General features: G+C 38.8%; 1 protein-coding gene across 1 annotated transcript in view; it reads left to right on the forward strand.

Moving 5' to 3' along the window:
• IGF2BP3 (insulin like growth factor 2 mRNA binding protein 3) overlaps nt 1–20,241 on the forward strand; it is a 113,003-nt gene that overhangs the window by 6,355 nt on the left and 86,407 nt on the right. The window contains exon 3 of the mRNA XM_063410569.1: nt 18,626–18,674. Coding sequence (XP_063266639.1) covers nt 18,626–18,674 — 49 coding nt within the window. The remainder of the gene's footprint in view (nt 1–18,625; nt 18,675–20,241) is intronic.

Raw genomic sequence — 20,241 nt, forward strand, 5'->3', positions numbered from 1 at the left:
GTTCCACAGGCCACCATTAGATGGGAACTGGATTGTGTTGCTAATTTTCAGTATAATGAGGGTTTGTGTCCTGTGTGCGCAAGACGATGGGAAATGGTTTTGTGGGGCTAAATTATGTGTGGTAGCTGCAATGGTAATAGTTACTAAAAAATAAATTAGTAGCATTGATTTTTAATTTTGTTTCTGTAAATATTAAGTAGGTAGAAATATGGTCAAAGAAGACATGTTAGAAAATTTGCCATTTCTTAGCTATATTTGTTCTCTTTTCTGTTCCCTCTGCACAAACTTAGAGTGCTTTTGAGAGTGAAAAGCCAAAACTTCACATAGCTTTAAAGTTTATAGATTTAAAGTTTTTATTCTGTTTCCACATTTGTTTTTGCAGATGTGAACAGAAGACTTTTTGTTTTAATCTTTGAAATTTTACAACTAGAGTGGAAACACCAGTTGCGACTATTCCTATACAGATGAGTTGTTGTGACAAAACCAGATAATCTTTGCCAACTGTGTTAACTGTTATATTGTGCAAAATTTAATTTTTATAGTTTCTCATACTGTTTGATCATTAATTAAAAAAAAAATCCCTTCTTGCTGCAGTTTTTAAAAATCAGCTGGAACACATGAAACACAGCTGTAAATGTGTGTCCTGAAAGATTGGTCCTGTTCTCGTTTTGCTAACTTCCCTTTACAGAAAGTACCATGAGAAATATACCTGTAGTGGACTTTAAATTGTGCATAGATACAGTAAATTTTAAAGGGGTGGAATAAAAAATAACATTTTGGAAGTGTAATTCAAGGGTAGTAAAAATATGATCAGGAAATGTTTAATATTTTTTTTTATTTCTCCCTTTCTTTCCCTTCAAGCATGGGGTAATAACATTTTCCACATTTTAGAGACCTTGAAGGTGGTATTTTTGTAAAATGGGGCTGTGTTCATTTCAGTCGCTCTTTTAAGTGTAGAGCATAGGACTCTACAGTGCTGGAGTCCTTTTTTGGCTTCTGGCTAGCTACTGGGTGGACTTCAAATGCTTAGTTTTGACCTGAAAAATTTTTAAATGGCTTGAGATTTACCTGCCTAACAGATGTGATACTTCTCATAAAGCCTGTGAGAGAGGGACCTAGACAATTAAAATACACCTAATACTTAGCCATGGACAGGACTAGTTCTTCAGAGAACCTCACAAAAAAGATTCTTCACTCCTTAAACCTGTTTCTCTCCTTAGGGTCATCTTATCTTCTAGTATTTTTTTTTGTCCTGGGATTTTGGTAAAAAATATATAGTGGCATGGAACTCAACTGAAGGCACTCTTTCTTCTAGTGATTTCATCCTTATGTGGGTGCAGTGAGAGAGGCACAGGACAATATTGATGTAGGACAGTATTGATTTTTTCCTGTAATTAAGAGTAAAATTTAACATTGGAATTTGATTATTCTGAACCAGTAAATATAGAGAGAGCATATGCAAAAGCTGAATGCTGTAAAATCTAAGTGACACCTTCATATTTTGTATACAGAGTGGAATGGATTAGAAAGTTGGAACAGGTTTGATACATTTAGCAATATCAAGGTGCTTTACGGAGTTCTAGAGTGCTTGAAGACTATTTTCTTTTAATGTACTTTTCATTTGCAATCTATCTCCACATCAGTCCATTCTTCATCTCTAAAGATGCAGAATATAGAATTATATAAAGTTATATGTTAATTACTGTTGAAAGCTAAGATAAAGCTGTAACTTTCCCTTATTTTGTCTAGAAACATGATGGAATAAAATACTTGAGAATTATTTTAGGGTTTTAGTCTGAGGCTTCCATGATCTTTCCTTTATTTTTTTTTTCCTGGGTATGTCAGATGTAGGCACTTGAGTGCCTTTTCATCCTGCATCTTTGCTGGATGAGCATTACCTTTTGAGGAAAATATCTTGAATGAGCCAGTCAAAATCTCCCCGTGTATCTGTGTTGGGGGTATGCTGGGGAAACCAGTTAGCCCAGTGCATGTCTGTCCATCTGGATACTCCAGTGACAGTTGTTCCTTGTCATCAACTGGAATATGTAATTTGGCTTTGAAAAATATCTGTGTGGGAGCAAGAGCTCCTGTGTGTTTGTGGTAAGTATCAAAAATTATAATTTTGTGTTACCTCCTGGTTTTGCTTCTTTCCAGATCTGCAATATTGGTTTGTGAATGTGTTATCAAAGATGCATATATATAACAGAGAAGAAAATCTTGACGTATGTTGTGGGATACTTAGCAAATGGAGTACATTACCCTAATATTGACCCTAGTAAGCCTTAAAATACGCTATGGGTAATGGCAGTAAAAGTGTGGTGCAAAAAAGGTAGTTTTCCTTTTTTTTCCCCCCTTGCAAGTGCAGTGAAATTTGAAAATGAAAAATTATAATATTAATTGTTATTTGGCTGACTTGTATTACTGTGACAGCTGGCACAAGAGGAACCTATGGTATAAAAGGTCTCCTGTTCAACACAGCCTCAGCAGCCATGAGCTTCCCCTATAGCCTGCCTCTTCATGGTGCAGGGGAATCAGCATCTATTCAATCTGTCCTTTTGCAGAACTGAATGAATGGAAAACTGCCACTAACGTGCAAAAGGAGGTATTCTGTGCTTTTAATTAAGTTAAAGTTTGGGTAAGGGCACAGATAATGAGTCAAAGAGGGATCTGACTCTTCTTGGGTGTGGGACTAAGTACAGAAATGAAACTGTCTTGCAATAGATCTTCAGCTGGGAAGGGCTTTACTCCATTTTATTTTTTTTTTTTTTGTGTCTTGATTATCTTGTGACTGTAGCCTCTGCATTATTTCTCACCAATCAGTGGTTTCAAAGAGAATGTGTATGTATATGTGTGTCTCTTGGTGTGAGTGTATATATATATCCACACATGCATTTTAAAAGACTGTATTACCATAAAATAATTTGTGGTTGAAGAAGGGACCAGCTAAAAATATCTGGAGAAATTACAAAAATAGTAAGGTTGGGGGTTTTTTGGGCTTTTTTTTTTTCCTAGTACCAATACCCTTGAACACAACTGGAGCTGAATGTTCACTTTTGAAAGATTAACTTTCATGCTCAGCTGAACTTTAGGAATGTTATTTTAAAATATGTAGTCTACACCATGTGTCTAATACATTTTTCCTCTTTGAAAATAGCAATATTTTATTGTTCTGGTAAATTGCTTTTTAGTTTTTAAATGTTAAATGTACAGGTTCTATATGTTTTCCCTCAAAAGCGAAGCTCACTTCACCTTAATGGAGCCTTAAAAATTGTAGTGAAGAAATAAAAATTCCCAATAAAGGGAACTCTAGTGTGTGTGAACAAAATTTTCTGTTGGAAAAAATAATAAGCTTAAGTTATTAGTTGGCTTTGCAGTTACTTATTTTCCTGAAATTTCATATTAAAAAGCAGTGAGAGATGGAGTAAAAAGCTTGTTGGGCTTGGATTGGAATTATTCATTAAATATCTAGCATGCCTTGATCAAGTCTGGGCTCTAATTTTGTAGGAATAATCAGGGCAGGAGGGGTGGCTATGAGGAAGGGGAGGGGAATCCTGCCTCGGATGAGTTGTGCTGTGCAGGTGCTCCACACAACTTTTATCCTAGGGCCTGATCCTGCACTCTCCCTGCCCCTCCTCCCCTGTCAGAGGGGATCCTGAATCCCGAGCGTGATGCCAGGAGACTCTTGGGAAACAGTTGACAAAATGTCTCTAGCTTTGATAGGGAAAACGCATATATCTAGTAAAGGCAAAAGACACTAGTTGTTTGTTTGTTTGGGCTTTTAAACAGTAGTTTTAAACCAGTTATAGAACAGATAAGCCAGAAATTTATTTTTGGTGGTAGAATGAATTGGTTTACGCACATTGGGGAAATTCTTTGTCATGGTGGCTTCCTGGTTATCATGGAAGAATAGTTCAATTTTTCCTCCTACATCTAAAGTAAAAATGTCAAAGAGGGGTCTCTTTAGGACAGCTCTTGGAAAACATCATTTGTAGGGTGCTAGAGGAATTTAGGTAATAGTTTAATCCATGACTATAGAATATAATGTAAATCTTATTTTTTTAATATGAATTCTGATATACATGCTTTAAATAACTTTCTGGTGAAAGTTTGGTGGCAAACTTATGAAGGTAAGGGCTAGGGAAAACAAAATGTGTATCTTGGACTATTGCTGCTGATTTAGAAATACTTTTTCAAATTACTTTGCTATCTTTACACCAGCTTGCACAGGCTCCCCTCACCACTGAGCTGCAGGCTTCTCAGAGTTACGTACTGTGCTGTAGGGAGCACAAGGGTCTTTCCCACCGAGGCAGCAGGACTCCTGAATGAACCACATCTTTCTTGGTGGAAAACCAGTGCTCTGGTGTACAGAGGGAGCCATTCACCAGGGTCAGGCGAGAGAGGTTGGATGCTCAGTGTCTCTCTGCAGTATCGATCACAGTGGGTGCTGCTGCTGATCAGCAGTAAGAGCTCCCACACGGTGAGGTTTGTGTTAATAGGAGCTCGATTATTTAAGCAAGTTCTAGGTGGTGGTGGGCAGCAGCACAACTTGGTGTTATGCTAACCAAAAGTGTTAAAAGCTGCCATTGCTAATCAGGAGGCACTACTGTTGGCCTGAGAGAAACGCTGCAATACCTCAATACTTGTTTATGACCTGATTGTATGAATTTCCTACTTGCACAGAAACTTTTAACATAGGATGAGAAATAAATGAGAAATGGACAGCTCTTATTGTTTGGGGTTTTTGAAATACTGCGTACTCATTACTAAATTTCTTTTCAGAGTTTAATTCTGGAACTCAGTAGGAGTGGTGTAAAATTGTTCTTGTACTGCTAATATGAGTTCATTTGAAAATGCATCAGAATGCTTATTCTGCTAAAATATTTAGAAAAAATATCCACCCATTAAAGCAACCGAACACCCCATATTTTTGTAATAGACAAAAAAATGGAATTTTAATTTAAAATTCTTTTTTTATTAAATACTAAGATTTTTGTTCCTCAGTGATAGTCTGAGTCCTAACAGCAAATGGCGAGTTTCTATTCTATTTGAAGCCTTGTTCCAGGTTGCTACTTATTGTATTTATTTAGAGTGTATTATATCCCTCTATTTAAAAATTTTCTTTTTTTTTTTCCTGTCATGCACTTGAGGGAGAATTTTTATAAATAATGTAATTTCTACCCATTCTTTTGCACTGGCTACTCTTAAACAAGAAGTGATTGTTGACATGTATATATGTCCCAAATTCTGCATTTAACATAAATGGGTAAGCTTTAGATAAAAGTGGTGTACACACCCTTTGTACAACTGGGCTTTTATGGCAGTTGTTCAACTGAACTCAAAGCATGAGCAGAATTGTGTTTAACTTACTTATAGTTGAAGCTACCCTTTTTTTTTTTCTTGAAAGTAATCTTGGGAAAACAGTCTGAAGACTTGTCATTAACTGAAGTCTTGAAATTATAAGGATTCCTCCACCTTTGTATTTGACTAGCTTCACTAAAATCACAGAATTGCGTTCACTGGCCGTGGTTGGATTTTGCCTGCCTCTGTGGCAAATAATAAGCTTATGTATGTTGCTTTTGCCCTTGTGCTCACGTGGCCTGATCCACACAGTTCACCCAGTATGACTGTGACTGGTTTTGCCCACGTTAAGCTCAGCATCTCAACATGAAACTGAGAGTTCAGATCCAGCACCACAAGTGTGGTTGTGTCCGTCTCCCACAGTATAGCGGGTATGGCTTTCAAATGAAAGTTGAAGTCGATCTCAACTTTTTAAGCTAGAGACTACTGGTGGGAATCACATGCGATTTTGTATTCCAGAAAGCCTCTCTTTGACATAGTTCTCACTTGTGTCACTGGATGTATCCTCTTGGGTGGTACCTTTGGGAGAAAAGGGCAGTAAAAGGAAATCAAAAAAGGGCAAAGCACGGAAAAGTCTGTCCAAAATGTAGTCATGCTTTACCATGATGGAAGCCTGCAAATTCCAGGGGAGCAAATGGCATTTGAGCAGTGATGGTTTTTTGGAGATGGCTCTGGTGTGTCACTTACCTGTTGAGAGTGAGGCAAGGTGAGGAGGGCTTAGCCTGGTTTGGAGGTGCTGAGGTGGTGTCCTGACCTCTTTTCTCTAATATTCAGCCCTGTGAACTTCCCTTGCTCTCTGTGTGTAATGTGTATGTGGTTGTGAGGTATTAAAGCATGTCTTTGAGGTTTGGGGGAGGAGAGGGAGGGATGATTGCTTTGTTTTGGGGCTTTTGGTAGCTCCAGTCCTGGTTGTTACTGGTAGTTTTGTCTCACTGCCAGCACTAGGCACAAAGCTGGTGCCAGCATCATTTGAAATGAGCTGAATTTTTGGGGGACGATGGTGAGGAGTAAAAAAAACACACAAGCAGTAGTGTTAGCAAAAAGTGGTTAGTAAGTCCCAAAGAAGGATGGTTTATATCTGTGGCTAAATATCTTACCACCAGCATAGTCTTCCTTTGAGTGTTTAGGGTTTTTAAATTTTTTTTTAAATGTACTATTTTAACTTTCTCTAGCACTTTAAAAAATGATCTTAAATCCTCAGTTGTTGGGTATATCTATTTGCAGGTGGAATGGCTGAATTTAGAAGCTTTGAAAGGCTTATTTAAACTATACTAAACTCTGCTCTAAGGTGAAAGCAACCCAATCTATTTGTGGGTTCAAGTTCCACCTAATTTAGGTATATCTGTTTACAAATCAGTATCATATGATTGTAAAAATAAGACAGTAATTACTGTCTTGGTGTGATAATAAGCTTGCACATCTGTATACAAACTAAATTCAAACTAATTATCTGCTAAATAATTTATTAAATGTGGTCAAAATTATCATCTTCATTCATATGAACTTTGTTCATAATCTTGATTTAAATACCCTGCAAAATGCCGTGTCTTTGAAAATTGCAACTTACTAAATGCAAATAATCTTGATGTTAATGATGATTAACTTATAAATTATACTTATGATTCAATTGGTTAGCTGTAACATGATAGAAGCCTTTTCTCTTCTTTAAAAGCAACTAATCCAAAATTACAATTTTGCTTAGTTTAATATGAAGTGAACTAAAATAATGTCAATGGTAAATGCTATGTAAAGGGTGTACTTTCCAGTGGAGAAATGTAAATTATTTTTATTCACTGGTCATGACAGTGTATTCAAATCTACAATGACAGTGAAAAAGTCAGTGCTGTCTGTTATATTCATCCTCAAAACCTGTGCTATATCCTGTTTTCTGTGAGAAGGAAATTAAAAATAATGAAATTATTTAAAAGGGGATAGTATTTATCCTATAATTGCTCTATATGTGCTCTATATTGACCTAAAGTCAATACAGATTTTCTAATAGTATTACTAATGTGAGCTAAATTATTATATATTTACTGTAAAGGTTGCTAAAGAAAATACACTTACACCTCTTATATACAAGCATTTTTTCAGCATAACTTCCCTTTGAAAGAAATTGTAGAATTGAAATGTGGCATAATTTAAAGTCAGTGAACAATTGAATTTTAGTTGTTGACTTTTCCAGTTGAACAGAATGAAATGATACTCTAAGGCTTTAATCAAGCTCTGGTATGAAAGCTCAGGGATTGCTTTCATATATTATACTATGTAAGCCTGTGTGCACTAATCAAAGCTGCTATGACAAAAGCACAGAAGATTGTTTTGGTAATTCTTAAAAATGAAGTTTAATGCAAGATGTAATTAACAGCATTTCTATTAAGTAAATACAAAATATTGCAAAAGGCTCTTTACACACAATCTGTGATGCTTTAACTGTGGCAGTACAAATTATTTACTGTGCGTGGGGATTTACTAGTGTAGATATACTTACCTTGCTCAAAACTTATTATATAACTTATTGCTCAAAAAAAAAAAAAAAAAAAGGTAAAGAAATTTGCATGGTTACTTCTGCATAAATTCAACTTCTTAAAACACGTCAATTAAAAAGCTAATTTTTATCTGTAACCAGTCTTTAGATCACACCTTAATGTAAAAAATATTGTGTGTGTGCCTTTGGTTCTATGTACCAGCTGAAGGATGGTGCAGTCTATAGCTCAAGGGTATAAAATTTTTTGCGGAGAGAATGTGCGGGTCTTCTAAATAACGTGTTACATTTTTCTGAAAGCACAGCTATGAAATAATTTCATTTGGTGCTGTTCTCTCCACATAATTTTTGTGTAATTGAATAGCATTAAATTTGTGGAGGAGAATTCTTCAGAGAAAATGACTAAAAAAGTGAAAATTATGTTTGAAAACCACACATTGAATTTGTTTCTCTTTACAAGTAACAGAAATACAGAAGAAGTAATCACTTCTTTTAAAGTGATTTAAAAAAGAAATTTTTGCATCTATTGACATCAGCATAAAAATGGCAAGTCAAACAGCAGAGTGGTCACTTTTGATGACTTTTGGGTTTTGATAGGGCAAGAGAAAGGAAGGGAAGCTGTTTGGTGGTTACAGTGCAAACCCTGCGGGTTCTAGCACTCCTCTGGTGAAGGTGCTATATCTCATCTGATTTAGGTCACTTAATCAGTTTAAGGCCACGTGGAATTGCCATTAGTAAGGGACAGCCCTTGAGTGCTCTTCTTGCTGGCGTTCCATTAGTTCAACAAAGTGCAGAGTAAAATAATGACCAGAGCACCAAAGTGAGGATTGGTATCTCTGTGGTCTTGGCTACAGCATGCATCGATTTACACTTTAAAAGTTTGTTTTAAACTTGTGTTAATAAAGATTATTGTACTGAAGCTATTGAGACAGAAAAACTTATTTATTTTAAAGATATTAAAGATAATAGGAAAGGTACAGTAAACTTGACATTTCTGATGTAAAGGTGGTGGAGTATTCTACTTTTTTCCTGTTAGTGTGGTCTAGAAGATTTAAAAGAGACAATTTGTCTTTCCAGTACTCTTAAATTTTTTCTTGATTTGTCTTGAGATTGGAAGGTAGAAATTTTTTTAAATTAAAAAAAGGTGTTTTGCTGTGTGAGCAGATTAACTGCAGGTCATTGATAAGCATAGTATCCTTCAAATGCTCAGTTATCACATCTGTGTAAGCTGTCCTCTTGCAAAGTTGATTAATATATGTATTTTTGAAAAACAGTAATAAAAGTGGAAGTTTCAGTCAGTACAGATGCAGAGTGAAAGCCATGTGTGCACACACTTTCTAAATACTTTGAGTGGCTCTAAACAATGGAAAGACCCTAAAACCTGTGGTTGTGCATTTGGAAGTGTTGGATTGCTCTGTGCATTTGTGCTCATTGCACCCTAATTTTACTTTTAGTTTATTTTGGCCTTTTAAGCACTAGGACTATTAATATTTTTAGATATTATTATATATACAGTTGCCTAAATGAATTAGTTTGCCCTTGTTGCTGTCTTTTTATATCGTGGAAGAGACTGGAAAATGTCAGGGAGCCAGTATGGTAGCTGAAGTTCACATATACACTTAAAACCAGACTAAGAAGATATTTCACTTATTCTAGTTATAGCATATAAGCTTTTTGAAATTAGATGGTGTTTTCAGCAGCATGAGTGTTTGTGTTTCCATTTTCTAGACCCCACAAGAATCTTCATGTACTGAGATCTTTTTAGGAATTGGACATGAATTTGTGTCAGTTTTTGTAAAGTGGTCTGAGAGCGGCAACGAATAGGTTTTACTTTAAAAATTGCGAGTGTGGGGTGAATCTGCTGTGTGACAGGGGGAAAAAAAGTAGCAAATACTGAGATTCTGTAACAGAGGTCTTGCAATTAAATGTTATAAGTGTACAGGAGGAGCAACTCTCGCTATTTTGTTTCCCTTCTAGCCTAGCCCCCCCCCCCCCAACCAGAACTGAATTTGTTTAATCTGGAGTGCACAGTGAACTCAAATTGAGTATGAACAACTGTAGTTTCACTTAAGTGTGACCTGAAAGAGACCAAAATAGGTTGGGCTCCTTGTCTATCACTGTGGTGTAAGGAATCTGGGAAGCATTTCCGATGTTCCCTGCACACACTGCTCGTGGTTGAGCAGTTGGTCTCAGCAGCATGGTGGCTACTGAATTCATCTACGAGTGCTGCTAATTTTATTTGGGTATTTCAGTCTGAGAAGGGTGAATCACTGAGTTATTGTTAGATGAGATCTAATCTGGTGCCATACCTCCCATACCAAAAAAAAGTTGCCAAAATTTTGCATAGTACATGCTATGTGTCACTTATTTCCATTGGATTTCTATCTGGTTTGCAGACTCCTGCTGAGTAAGAGATGGTAGTAGGGAAGATGTGCAAAATAAAAACACTGTGAGGCTTTATCCAGCAGCTGCTTAGAATGAAGTACCTTATTGGCTTTTTAATTATTGCAGTCCTGGTACCTTTTTTTTCTTTTGCTTCAGAAATGACTCTGAAGTATCATTCAGCACTCCTTTTTGCTGCTTGGGCTCTTTAAAGGGAGCTGAACTCACTGCAAAGTAAGAAAAAAATAGAGAGGAGATTTTTTTTTTTTTTGGTAGTCCACTGCTCCCCAGCCCCTTACAAGGCCACATGCTGCAGGGGAACCCTATGCAAATTTCAGTCTTGAGCTGCTTCTTACAGCTGATGTAGATTTTCATAGCTAGCTTGTAATGGAAATAGTGACTGCTCCAAGTAGCAGGGCCCTGTGGGCACTAGGAAAACAGGTGATGGGAGAGAAGAAGCCTTTGGCTATTTTGGTGGCTGAAGAAAATGAGGGGTGGGGAGAAGACAGATAAAAGCTGAATGCTGTGTCCCATTAAGGATATCAAGTAAACAAAATATTTTTGCATGCTTAGACGTCCTTTTGCTTTTAAAGGTGTTTATTTTTGATCTTTCATGTACCTCATGAGCATTTTCACTTTTATCTGCATTCCAGTTAGTTGCGAGATAGTTGTGTGGTTAGACAATAAAGGACAAGTGACCATAGCTTCAAAAAGTTTGGTCAACAGCTCTGTAGTAAAGTTGTTTAAGGAATGGAGACCCCTGCTCAGAGAAGGAGGAAAAGGGAAAATGTGTCATTTAGAAAAAAACAACATACACCTCCACCCCCAAAAAAGGGGAAGGAACCAAAGATAAAATCAACCTGACCATAAATGTCATAAAGCCACAAAGACAGGCTCATTTTTCTAAAGGACACTGAAGCTTCCCATTAGATTTAAAGTAGAGTTGAATTCTTTATTAAAAAGCCCCAAACTTAACAGCTTTTTCTATTAACAACACCTGGAACATGATTTTTTTTTTTTTTTAATGAGAAATTCAGCATACATATAGTAATGGCAGAATTTTCAGAATTTTCTTTTAAAAATACCTTTATGGTCCACTCAAGGCAGTTCACAAATAATGAATATAAGCTTTTAGTCTGATTAATGGTGTGAAGGATTGTCGGGCTAAAATCCTGAAGCAAATGATAACAGGTGAGAGCCTACTATCCTGGTGATGCGCATGGACACAAGAAGCACAGCTGGGCTTGCGCTGCTCGGTGTGCCCGCTCTGGGGGATGTGGCCGGGATGTGTGTCACTCTGCTGGCCGGACTTGTTGAGCTGTCGGTCCCTTGAGGAAGGCGCAGGTCCTCGCAGAGCTGGAGGCAGCCCTGCCAGGGAGCGCAGCCCTGCCAGGGAGCGCAGCGCGGTGCCCCCCGCGGGCGCGGAGCCGGGCTGGCCCCGGGGAGAGGCAGCGAGCGAACCCCGCGCTCCGCAGGCAGCCGCTGGAAATTCGATCATCGGCACCGAGGGGTCTGTGAGGTAATCCAAGAGCAGCATTTTCGCTCTGAATGCCGAGATAATAATGCACCTCCCCAAAGCGGCTGCTTTGCTGGGCTGCATGTGTGAGATGAAAGGGGAAAAGTGTAGTTAGGAGCCAACTATTGTGTCTTGCGTGAGCTTTGAGAAAAAATTTTCTTCGTCTAAATTTCACGGAAAATCCTTATTCTGAGTGGTAGTACAGACTGCTTTTAAATCTGGGTCTGGGATTAAATGAGTCAACACAAAGAGAAGTATTGCTGCAGTTTGCCTGTGGCTTAGCCAAGTTTTGTCTGCTTGAATTGCGGAATTGGGTCTGAAATTGGAGCAATAACATTTCCTCTTCAAGTATTGCGCTGACCAGATCAGCGTGTAGAAATAAAAAGTGGTGATGTTTCTTAACAAGTCAGTATTTGAAATCCTTCTCCTTTCTTCTGCTAGGTAAGGTCAAGATGAATTGACTATTTCATGAGCTAATGGCTTGATTTGTAAAAATGTAGTTATCAGCGTGCCTTGTAATATATACTAGAAAGTAAATACCTTTTAATATAAGTGATAGACACACCTCTGTTTGTCAGTTAACTGAACCCGAGTTTGTTTTTGAAGGAAGTTCAGAATACCTTCATTTTAAGTAGGAAGTGTGACCCTTTGGTTTTGTATTTATCAGAGGTACTTTTTAGGAAAAAGTACATTAAGATATATAATTGCATGAGTATATGCATCCAAAATTTTATAGAAAAAGATGGCTTAGAATGTCCATTCAATAAACTTTATTTGAATGGACTCACTGCTGTTTGTGAGGTACTTTTAGGAATCACATGTGAACAATTTAGAGTGAAAGGATTGCTTAAGCCCATGAAATTTCCGTGTGAGGAGTGGGGCAGGCAGAGACTGCAGAACCTCTTGCAGGACAAGCCACTCCAGTGGCTCAGTCTGTATCATTGCCTACATTTACCAGGAAGAAAATAATGACAATTCCCCCTCCTTCACCCTGTAACTAGAAAACTACTGCTTTTTCCTCCAATCACACTGATCTGAATCGAGAGTTTAGGATTATTTATTTTGTCCTGTAAACTTGGCATCTTTTTTTTCTTGCTTCCCACTAGAAGAGCATTAAAAACACTGATTCACTCTGTTGTGCCCAAGCATCAGCTACTTGAAGCAACCCGAGGGGGAGAAACTAATGAACTCTGTGTGGGGGTAGCTTTTGTGTGGGATTTTCCTTGCCTGTTTTTATTTTGCCGGCTGCAGAGTAAACAATAAGACACCTCTCTCCCTTCCCCTATAAATTCAGTTGATTGCCAGCAGTTTTCCATTTGGCTATGAGAGTTGCTAACTTTGTTTCTATGGCTGTTCCTGTCAGGACTTTTTCATACAGAACTCATTTCTTGCCGTATGGTGTTATCCACACTCCATAGAAGGTTTTTAGCTGTGTGGTATTTTTTTTTTATCATTTCATCTCCAGCTGTCTATGTTCAGTTTGGGTTGTCAGTGAAGTAAGCCTGAGAACTGACAATTTTTGTCTTGGTGCTGTTCTTTGGGGCTCAGGGAGTGGTTGTTTTGGTGGGTGGGTTTGTGGTGGCATCACGTGTAACAGTCAGAGCTGGGGCACCACAAGCTGGGAGGCAGTGCTGGAGGGCACCAGCGGGGGCACCAGCACTCAGTGCTGGTGGGTTTTGGCATACTCTGCACCTTGGTGTGATGTGCCAAGGCTATTTCCAGGGAACCAGCATGGCAGTGCAGCCCTAGAATGGAGGAAATGAATGAACATTTGCTCTTTGCGTGTTCCTAAGAGTGAAAAAGGTAGACCATTTGCTTTCTATCCCATAGGTATTGAGTTCAAACAGTTGAATGGACTAACATTGTAGATGTTCACTTGATCTCCTTTCAAACATGTTTAAATCTTTTTCCATAGGCTCTTGTTTAAAAGGAGTGCGTTTGTGCTCTGTGGGTTTAAGGCATTAATGTTGTGTGTAGTTCATATGGCTGTTGAAATAAGAGACTATTAAGCGGTGTTATTGTTGAGAAATGGGAATTAAGGGGTAGGAGGCAGCATGTCTCTGGGGTGGAGGAGGGAGGATGGTGAGAAGGGTCTGGTAAGAGTGCAGGTACCATTGTGTGGAAGTGCACTCACTTAGATACTTGCATTTTTTTCCCTTCTGAAACAGTAAAATTTTGACACATCTATGAGGTAAAAAAAAATTGAGACTCTGAGCAAAAGCACGATACTTTATTGTTCATTGCTTTAGAATTGTCTATCTTCTCTTATTTAAAATTATTTTCCCCTAAGGGGAGGTGCAATCTGATGTGATTTGCCTTTGCTAAGTGTTGTATAAAGCACAGAGTGAGATGGTATTAGTGAAAGTGTATAGTGAGACTTAATAACAGGGATGCAAAAATAGACAATTTTGACACCCTTTTAACCAAAGGGGAACTTGAGATACTGAAGGAAAAAATCCTGTTGTATATATTAAGGGCAGAGAGAGAATGAAAGGGTAAACATAAAGGAAATTAAGAAGAAAAGCCATGATTTCAGCATTTTCTTTCTCCCACCACCTTTTTCCTAAGACATGTTTAGTGTTCTTTCACATGTGTGGAGGGTTCTTGTGGGTTGGGAGCACTGGGTGTCCCTGTGCATGTTTGTTCTGTGTATTGATTTAAGAGAGTTTACCCCTTCAGAGATCACCAAAATGGCTTTTAGTAAATTATCCATCTTTATGGTACTTTGCCCTTTCTGTCTCTGCACACACGTGTAGAACAAATACACTGCTTGCCTGGTGAAGGGGCACAATGGTGGCTGCTTGTTTTACTTGCTTTCAGTGTGGCAGAGATATTTATGTCCCCCAAATACAAGGCTCTGGGTCTCACCATCCCCAGAATAAAAATGTTGGCATATGGTCGTCAGCAGTGGCTTAAAGTAGCTGAATCTTGTTACCAGGAAAGTACCTGAAAAGAAGAACCAGAATGTATGCAGTTCCTCTAAAGAAAAGTAAATTATTGCCAAACAATTGCTTATGGACTAACCTTGCACAGAAACCAGAGAAGTCTCCCCTCATCTTACCCAAAACACTTTTTATTGGGTGTCTTTGAAAAAGAGAAACTAGTGGGAACACCTGTTCACATGCTGTGGACATAAGCAGCTTTCCAAAACCTTAGCATGATACAGAGCACAAACCTAATTTGTCCAGACTATTTTTTCAGTTGATATCTATTTGCAATGCCTATTTAGAATGGGAGAAATGAACTAAGAAATCTGCTTAAACCGGAAAAAGTGCATACACAAGGCTTGTGTGAGTCACATTGATGAGAGGTGCTGGCAGTGTTTTACTAAGGATTTAAGACTAGGTGGGCTAAATATTAAATGAAATTACTGTAATAAAACACCTTCATGGGATGAGAGAGGACTATTTCTTGTTTTACCCACTTACTGTGAGTGCAAGTAGTCATAAAGTAACAAAACTTGAGATTATTTAAAGCAGAACATAACAAAATCCTCTGTAGGGTTCTGCTGCCCAGGATACAAAAGATATAGGATCTTTGCATACTTCTACCTTGCTGAAGAAAACAGGGTCATGAGGAAGATGGAAAGCATCCTGAAAAATCTAGCTGCCTGAGATGGGAGTGTATTTCCAGGAACACACTTTATACCTTTCTCTTTCCCCACCTATTGTGTGGAGTTTTGACCCTGTGCAGAAGGGTGCTTGCTGAAGGCAGAACGCATCCTCGTGGAAGCTGTTGCTGCTCTGTTGAATTCAGTCAGGACCCAGCTAGGTCCCTTAGCTTTGCCACACTTTTGCATTCGGTTCGGGATTTTTGTTGCGGAGTTTGAGGGCTGTTTTTGTGCGTGCTGGCATGCGAGCGGCGGGGGCAGTGCCTGCGAATCCCCGGTGCAGGAGGAGCTGTGCGGGAGGAGCCGCGCCCGCCGCCTGTGGCAGCACGTGGGAGATGGTCGCGCTCTGCCTGCCTGCTGCCCCTTCTGCTCCTGCGGACACAAAGGCAACCAGCTCCTTTCTAGCTGTCCTTCCTGTGTGCAGAGGGAAAAGAGGTACAACATTTGAGTACTTTTAGGCGTTCTTAAGGTATATGTTAGGACTTCTCAGACAGGGGTTAATAGCAAATGAAATGGCAAAATCTCAAATGTGCCCATGATCTCTTATCCTGGTTCTGTGTGATTCCTCTCTTGGCCGTGCAAAGCTTTCAATTACATTTTTTTTTCCTTATGGATAATTTGCATTCAGAAATAATGCAAAAAAAGATAAAATTAATTTTTCACATGCATCAGTAAACACCAGCTTTCAAACTTGTGTGCTAGGTGACAAACTAAAATTACTTGCAGCCAAGAAACTGATGAAGGTACAAATAGTTCCAAATTAAATAGTGTGTTTATACCTATTGTACTTTTGAAGTGACCTTTCAGTTTTGTACAATAGGTGTCTCACTATTGCCATAAATTGAGGTGCACAACATGACCATACCTGTTTTGTACTTAGCTTGCCTTTACTTTTGCCGTTTATGAATGTGGCAGCAGAACTAGTAATTTTAAATTGGCATTTCTTCCTTGCTCATCTCCTCTCCTTCTCCTTTTCAGGATGTTCAAGTTATTTCTGTGCTACAAATGTTGCTGGTTAAAGTTTTAAATTGTATCAAACTTTTTCAGTCCCTTGGTGTCACAAGGGAAAGGAAAAAACTCGACTCCAAACCTTGTGCTAGTTCTCAGCATTAGATGATTAAAAGCACAGATTGCTTATTTTTAGTCCATTTTCCGGGTGTTGAGCAGTAGAGAAGATGTGTAGGTTTTCCTTCTGAAATTAAATGTGAGGTGGTAGTTTGGTGAAACTTGTGTTTCTGGAAAGGACTTGCCCCCCACACCCCCTTCTCATCAGTGGATATTCCCTGCTCAGGGTGAGCATTGGTGGCCAAATTTGGGCGTGGGGCTGGGGTGAGATCTGCTGTTGGTGTGGTGGCAGGGCTGTTAGGCTCGGATCCCTCTGTGAATGGCACTCCTTGCCATGAAACTCATGAATTTTAATTTGAATCTACAAGTGTGAGAGAGTAATGGCACGACACAATTTGAAGCACACTGAATAGTGTATTGGCTGCCAATTTTGTGGTTTGGGGTTTTACTGTATGAGAATTTCCCATTATTTTTAATAATCAATGAACGTCCCCTTTTATGTTCCACTTCAGGACCCAACTTGGAAGTTTCAGGTTGCTGTGTGAGATTTTGATGTCTCAGAGCAGTATATCCCTTCTTTAGGGTGACTGTTTTGCAGCGGTATCACTAGCTGACGTGATGGTCTAAGGACAACTTTGCAGCCCTCAAGGAAATTTTCTGCCTTCCCCATTACAGTGAAGCACTGACTTTCCTTGCTTTATTGAAAATGAAACCTTAACTGGGTTGTGTGTGGTTTGGGTTTTCATTCTCCCTTCCTTGCCTATTTATATGATCAAATGCTGAAATCTGCTCCTACTTGCTTGAGAGGGAGTGAAAAGAGCTGAGAAATGCTACAAAACCAAGACCTGTTTCTGTTTTCTGGCCAAATCACGTTTGTTGCTTGATCTCATGGTCACCGTCGTGTTGGGGGTGGCATCTCCACGTGAGAAGGGGTTTGGGCAAGGTGGCTTTGTGCTGTAACCTGTGCTTGTGCCTTGAACAAAGCCTGTTGGGGAGAGCATTTCAAGATGTAAAACACTCACTGCAGGCCTGGGTAGGTGGTGGTGTTAGGGAAAGGAGTGTATTTTAAAAGGATTTGGGGGCGAAAAGGAAAGCTTTTGATTTTATTGCTAGACAGGAACATCTCTAAAACTTGTTTTGCTTCAAGACTTCACTGGCTCGTATAAATTTAACTCTTATAAAAAATCCTTAAAATGCTGAGCATTTTTTTCCTAGAAGAGGCCATTATTGAGCAATTAAAATGCGAGGTAGAACTAAGTGTTTGAACACAATACAAGCTTATTTTAGCTGCTTTGGTGTACCAAAATGCAGTTGAAACTTAAATCTCAACTCCTCTCTCTTGTCCGCTCTCCCTTCCCCAGAGCTCCCCAGGATGGTCAGGCTGACCCTTACTAGCTCAGCATACCTGAGCCTAGCCGAAACTCTGTTAATCTACACATTCTTGTAAATCCCAAGGGGTTTGTGGCATCTCTGGCATTTATTTGTTCTCTCACTTTGGGGGAAGGGAGGAGACAAAGGACTTGGCTGTGAAGGCAGCCAGCACACTGCCAGGCTTTGCAATAGTACTTCAAAGTGAATGTTTTGTTTACTAGATAAGCGAAAAACTGATGTAAATTTGGGGTGAAAATACAATGAATTTACTGATTTTTACCCTCTCCTCCCAGTAAGGAATGAAGAATGTTAGTCATGTAAATATTTGAAAATAGTCCATCATTAGATTAATGAAAAGCTTAATATTAAAACAAATGTATTTATGCAAATTTATATTCCTTACCTTGAAGGAATGTAACATCCTGACGTCTCATCTTGGTGAATTAAAAAAAACCAAAATAACAAAAAACTCTTAAAATGTGTGAAGGAGAACCCACTACGAATACATGGGATTATCACACCCATTTATAACAGAGAATTAAATACTGAAGGCCTTAAAGCTAAAATAGAAATACTCTTCAAGAAAAGTGGAGGCTTCATGAAACGTAACAGCTGTCAAATGTGTAACAAGTATTTCTGTAACAGTTCTTTGGACTTGAAATGGTTTTGACCTGACATTCCCCCCTCGGCGATCTGTTGGTTTTTTTGAATTCTGTATTTGGTTTTGCCCCTTTTAGTATGACAGATGCTTAAATGTATGACACTGCTATGTATAGTCTATCTTGCAATAATGTTTTCTCTGTTTTTTTAAAAACTATTTTCTTTATTTTATCTGCAGGAGTCGGAAGCTTCAGATCAGGAATATCCCGCCTCACTTGCAGTGGGAGGTAGGAAGTTACTTTAAAAAAAATTGTATCTTTGCCTTAAAACTACGTTTCTGTTTCTCTCTTTATCCACAGGACTTTTCCCCTTCCCCCATCTTTCACTTGCTTTGCACACACCACCCATTCTGTTCTGGGGAAAAATCCTTTGGAAGAGGGAACAATAGAGCCTTCTAAGCAATTCAGATAACTGCCTTCATTTCTGTTTTCCAAGTTAACCATAAAAAATGTTGAAATGGATTCCTTGGTGAATACTGACTTCCTGATGCAGTCACTCTCTTTGACTGAAAGCTCAACCATTTTGGACCTTGCTGGTGTTTGGTGTATGAGTTCAGCAAACTTAATAAAAGTTCTTACTTAAATACTTGGTTGGAAACCTTTACAGAAGCAGAAATTTAATTCTGGTCCTTTATTTTGGTGTGGGTGTGGGATTTTTTGGGGGGCTCTTCTTTGTTTTCTTTGCTCCTCTGTATTGGTGGCATTATGGTAAATTGTTCACAGTATTCTGGTTATTGGCTCTCACCAGTACAACACATACTTGCTGTTTTTACTCCACAACTAGTGTTCTAATTTTTGCAGTAGATGGCCAACTGTGAGAACAGACAGATCTGTTTTCTTTACTGTTTTTCTGCCTTGTATATGTTCAAAATGTTTTTTTCATTAGTGGCAAGTCATCCTCTTGCCTAAGGGAATTTAGAGGGCGGTGGGTTTGGGGGTAAAGCTCCAGTAGCATTGTTCTCCAGCAGGTTTGGTCTGTCGCCTTCATCTGACTTCCCATCTGCAGCTACTTCTTTGTTTGCACTGCCTGATTGCCTCCCACCTTTGAAGGAAAATGGAGGCATTGGTGTGTTGAATCAAGGCTGTTAACCACAGGGTCTCTGTAAGGTATCACACCACCTCTCATTGCTCCAGCCCGCCTTTCTGGTGCCTGCTGCCCATGTGAGCTTCTCCTCTGCACTTCCCAAGCCTTGCACACCCCTCAGCGTAACAGTATCTGCTTGATATCTCTTATTTCAATTTCATAACTGCTTTTTTATGTCAAGCTTCTGGGAAGCATAGTAATAGAAAGGGTTGAGGCGGACTAATTTGAAGCTTAACTTATTTTTTGGTACAAAATTCCTCTGAGGATTTTGTGTAGGAATAGTAAGTTTCAGAGCAGAGGAATACAACTCAAGGATGTGAATAAGCAGATGTTTAACAGAAGTGCTGTTGAGCAGAGTACTTTGAAATGCTTTTACCTGCTCATGACTCTTTACACATGTAGCTAATACTGCTTGTGTATTACAGATATCTGCTCTGTTTCTCATCTGCTTTCTGACTTTTAAATAATCCTTTTTTTCCATTGTTGCAGTTTTTGTGGTGATGTCTGGTCTCAGACAGATATTTTCTCCTCCCATCTTTTTAAAAACACTTTGTCTTCCTAAAGTTCCCAAGGAAGAGTTAAAATTGTCCCTATTAAAATAATCTCAGCTTTGCCTGTGTGTCCACAAGTTACTTTTACAGACCTGACCCTTTGAACACACAATTTATAGACCCCAAAATTTCTACAATACTTTTTCTGCGTTCTCTTGCA

The sequence above is a fragment of the Prinia subflava genome, chromosome 1 (assembly GCF_021018805.1).
Source record: "Prinia subflava isolate CZ2003 ecotype Zambia chromosome 1, Cam_Psub_1.2, whole genome shotgun sequence".
Taxonomy (NCBI): Eukaryota; Metazoa; Chordata; class Aves; order Passeriformes; family Cisticolidae; genus Prinia; species Prinia subflava.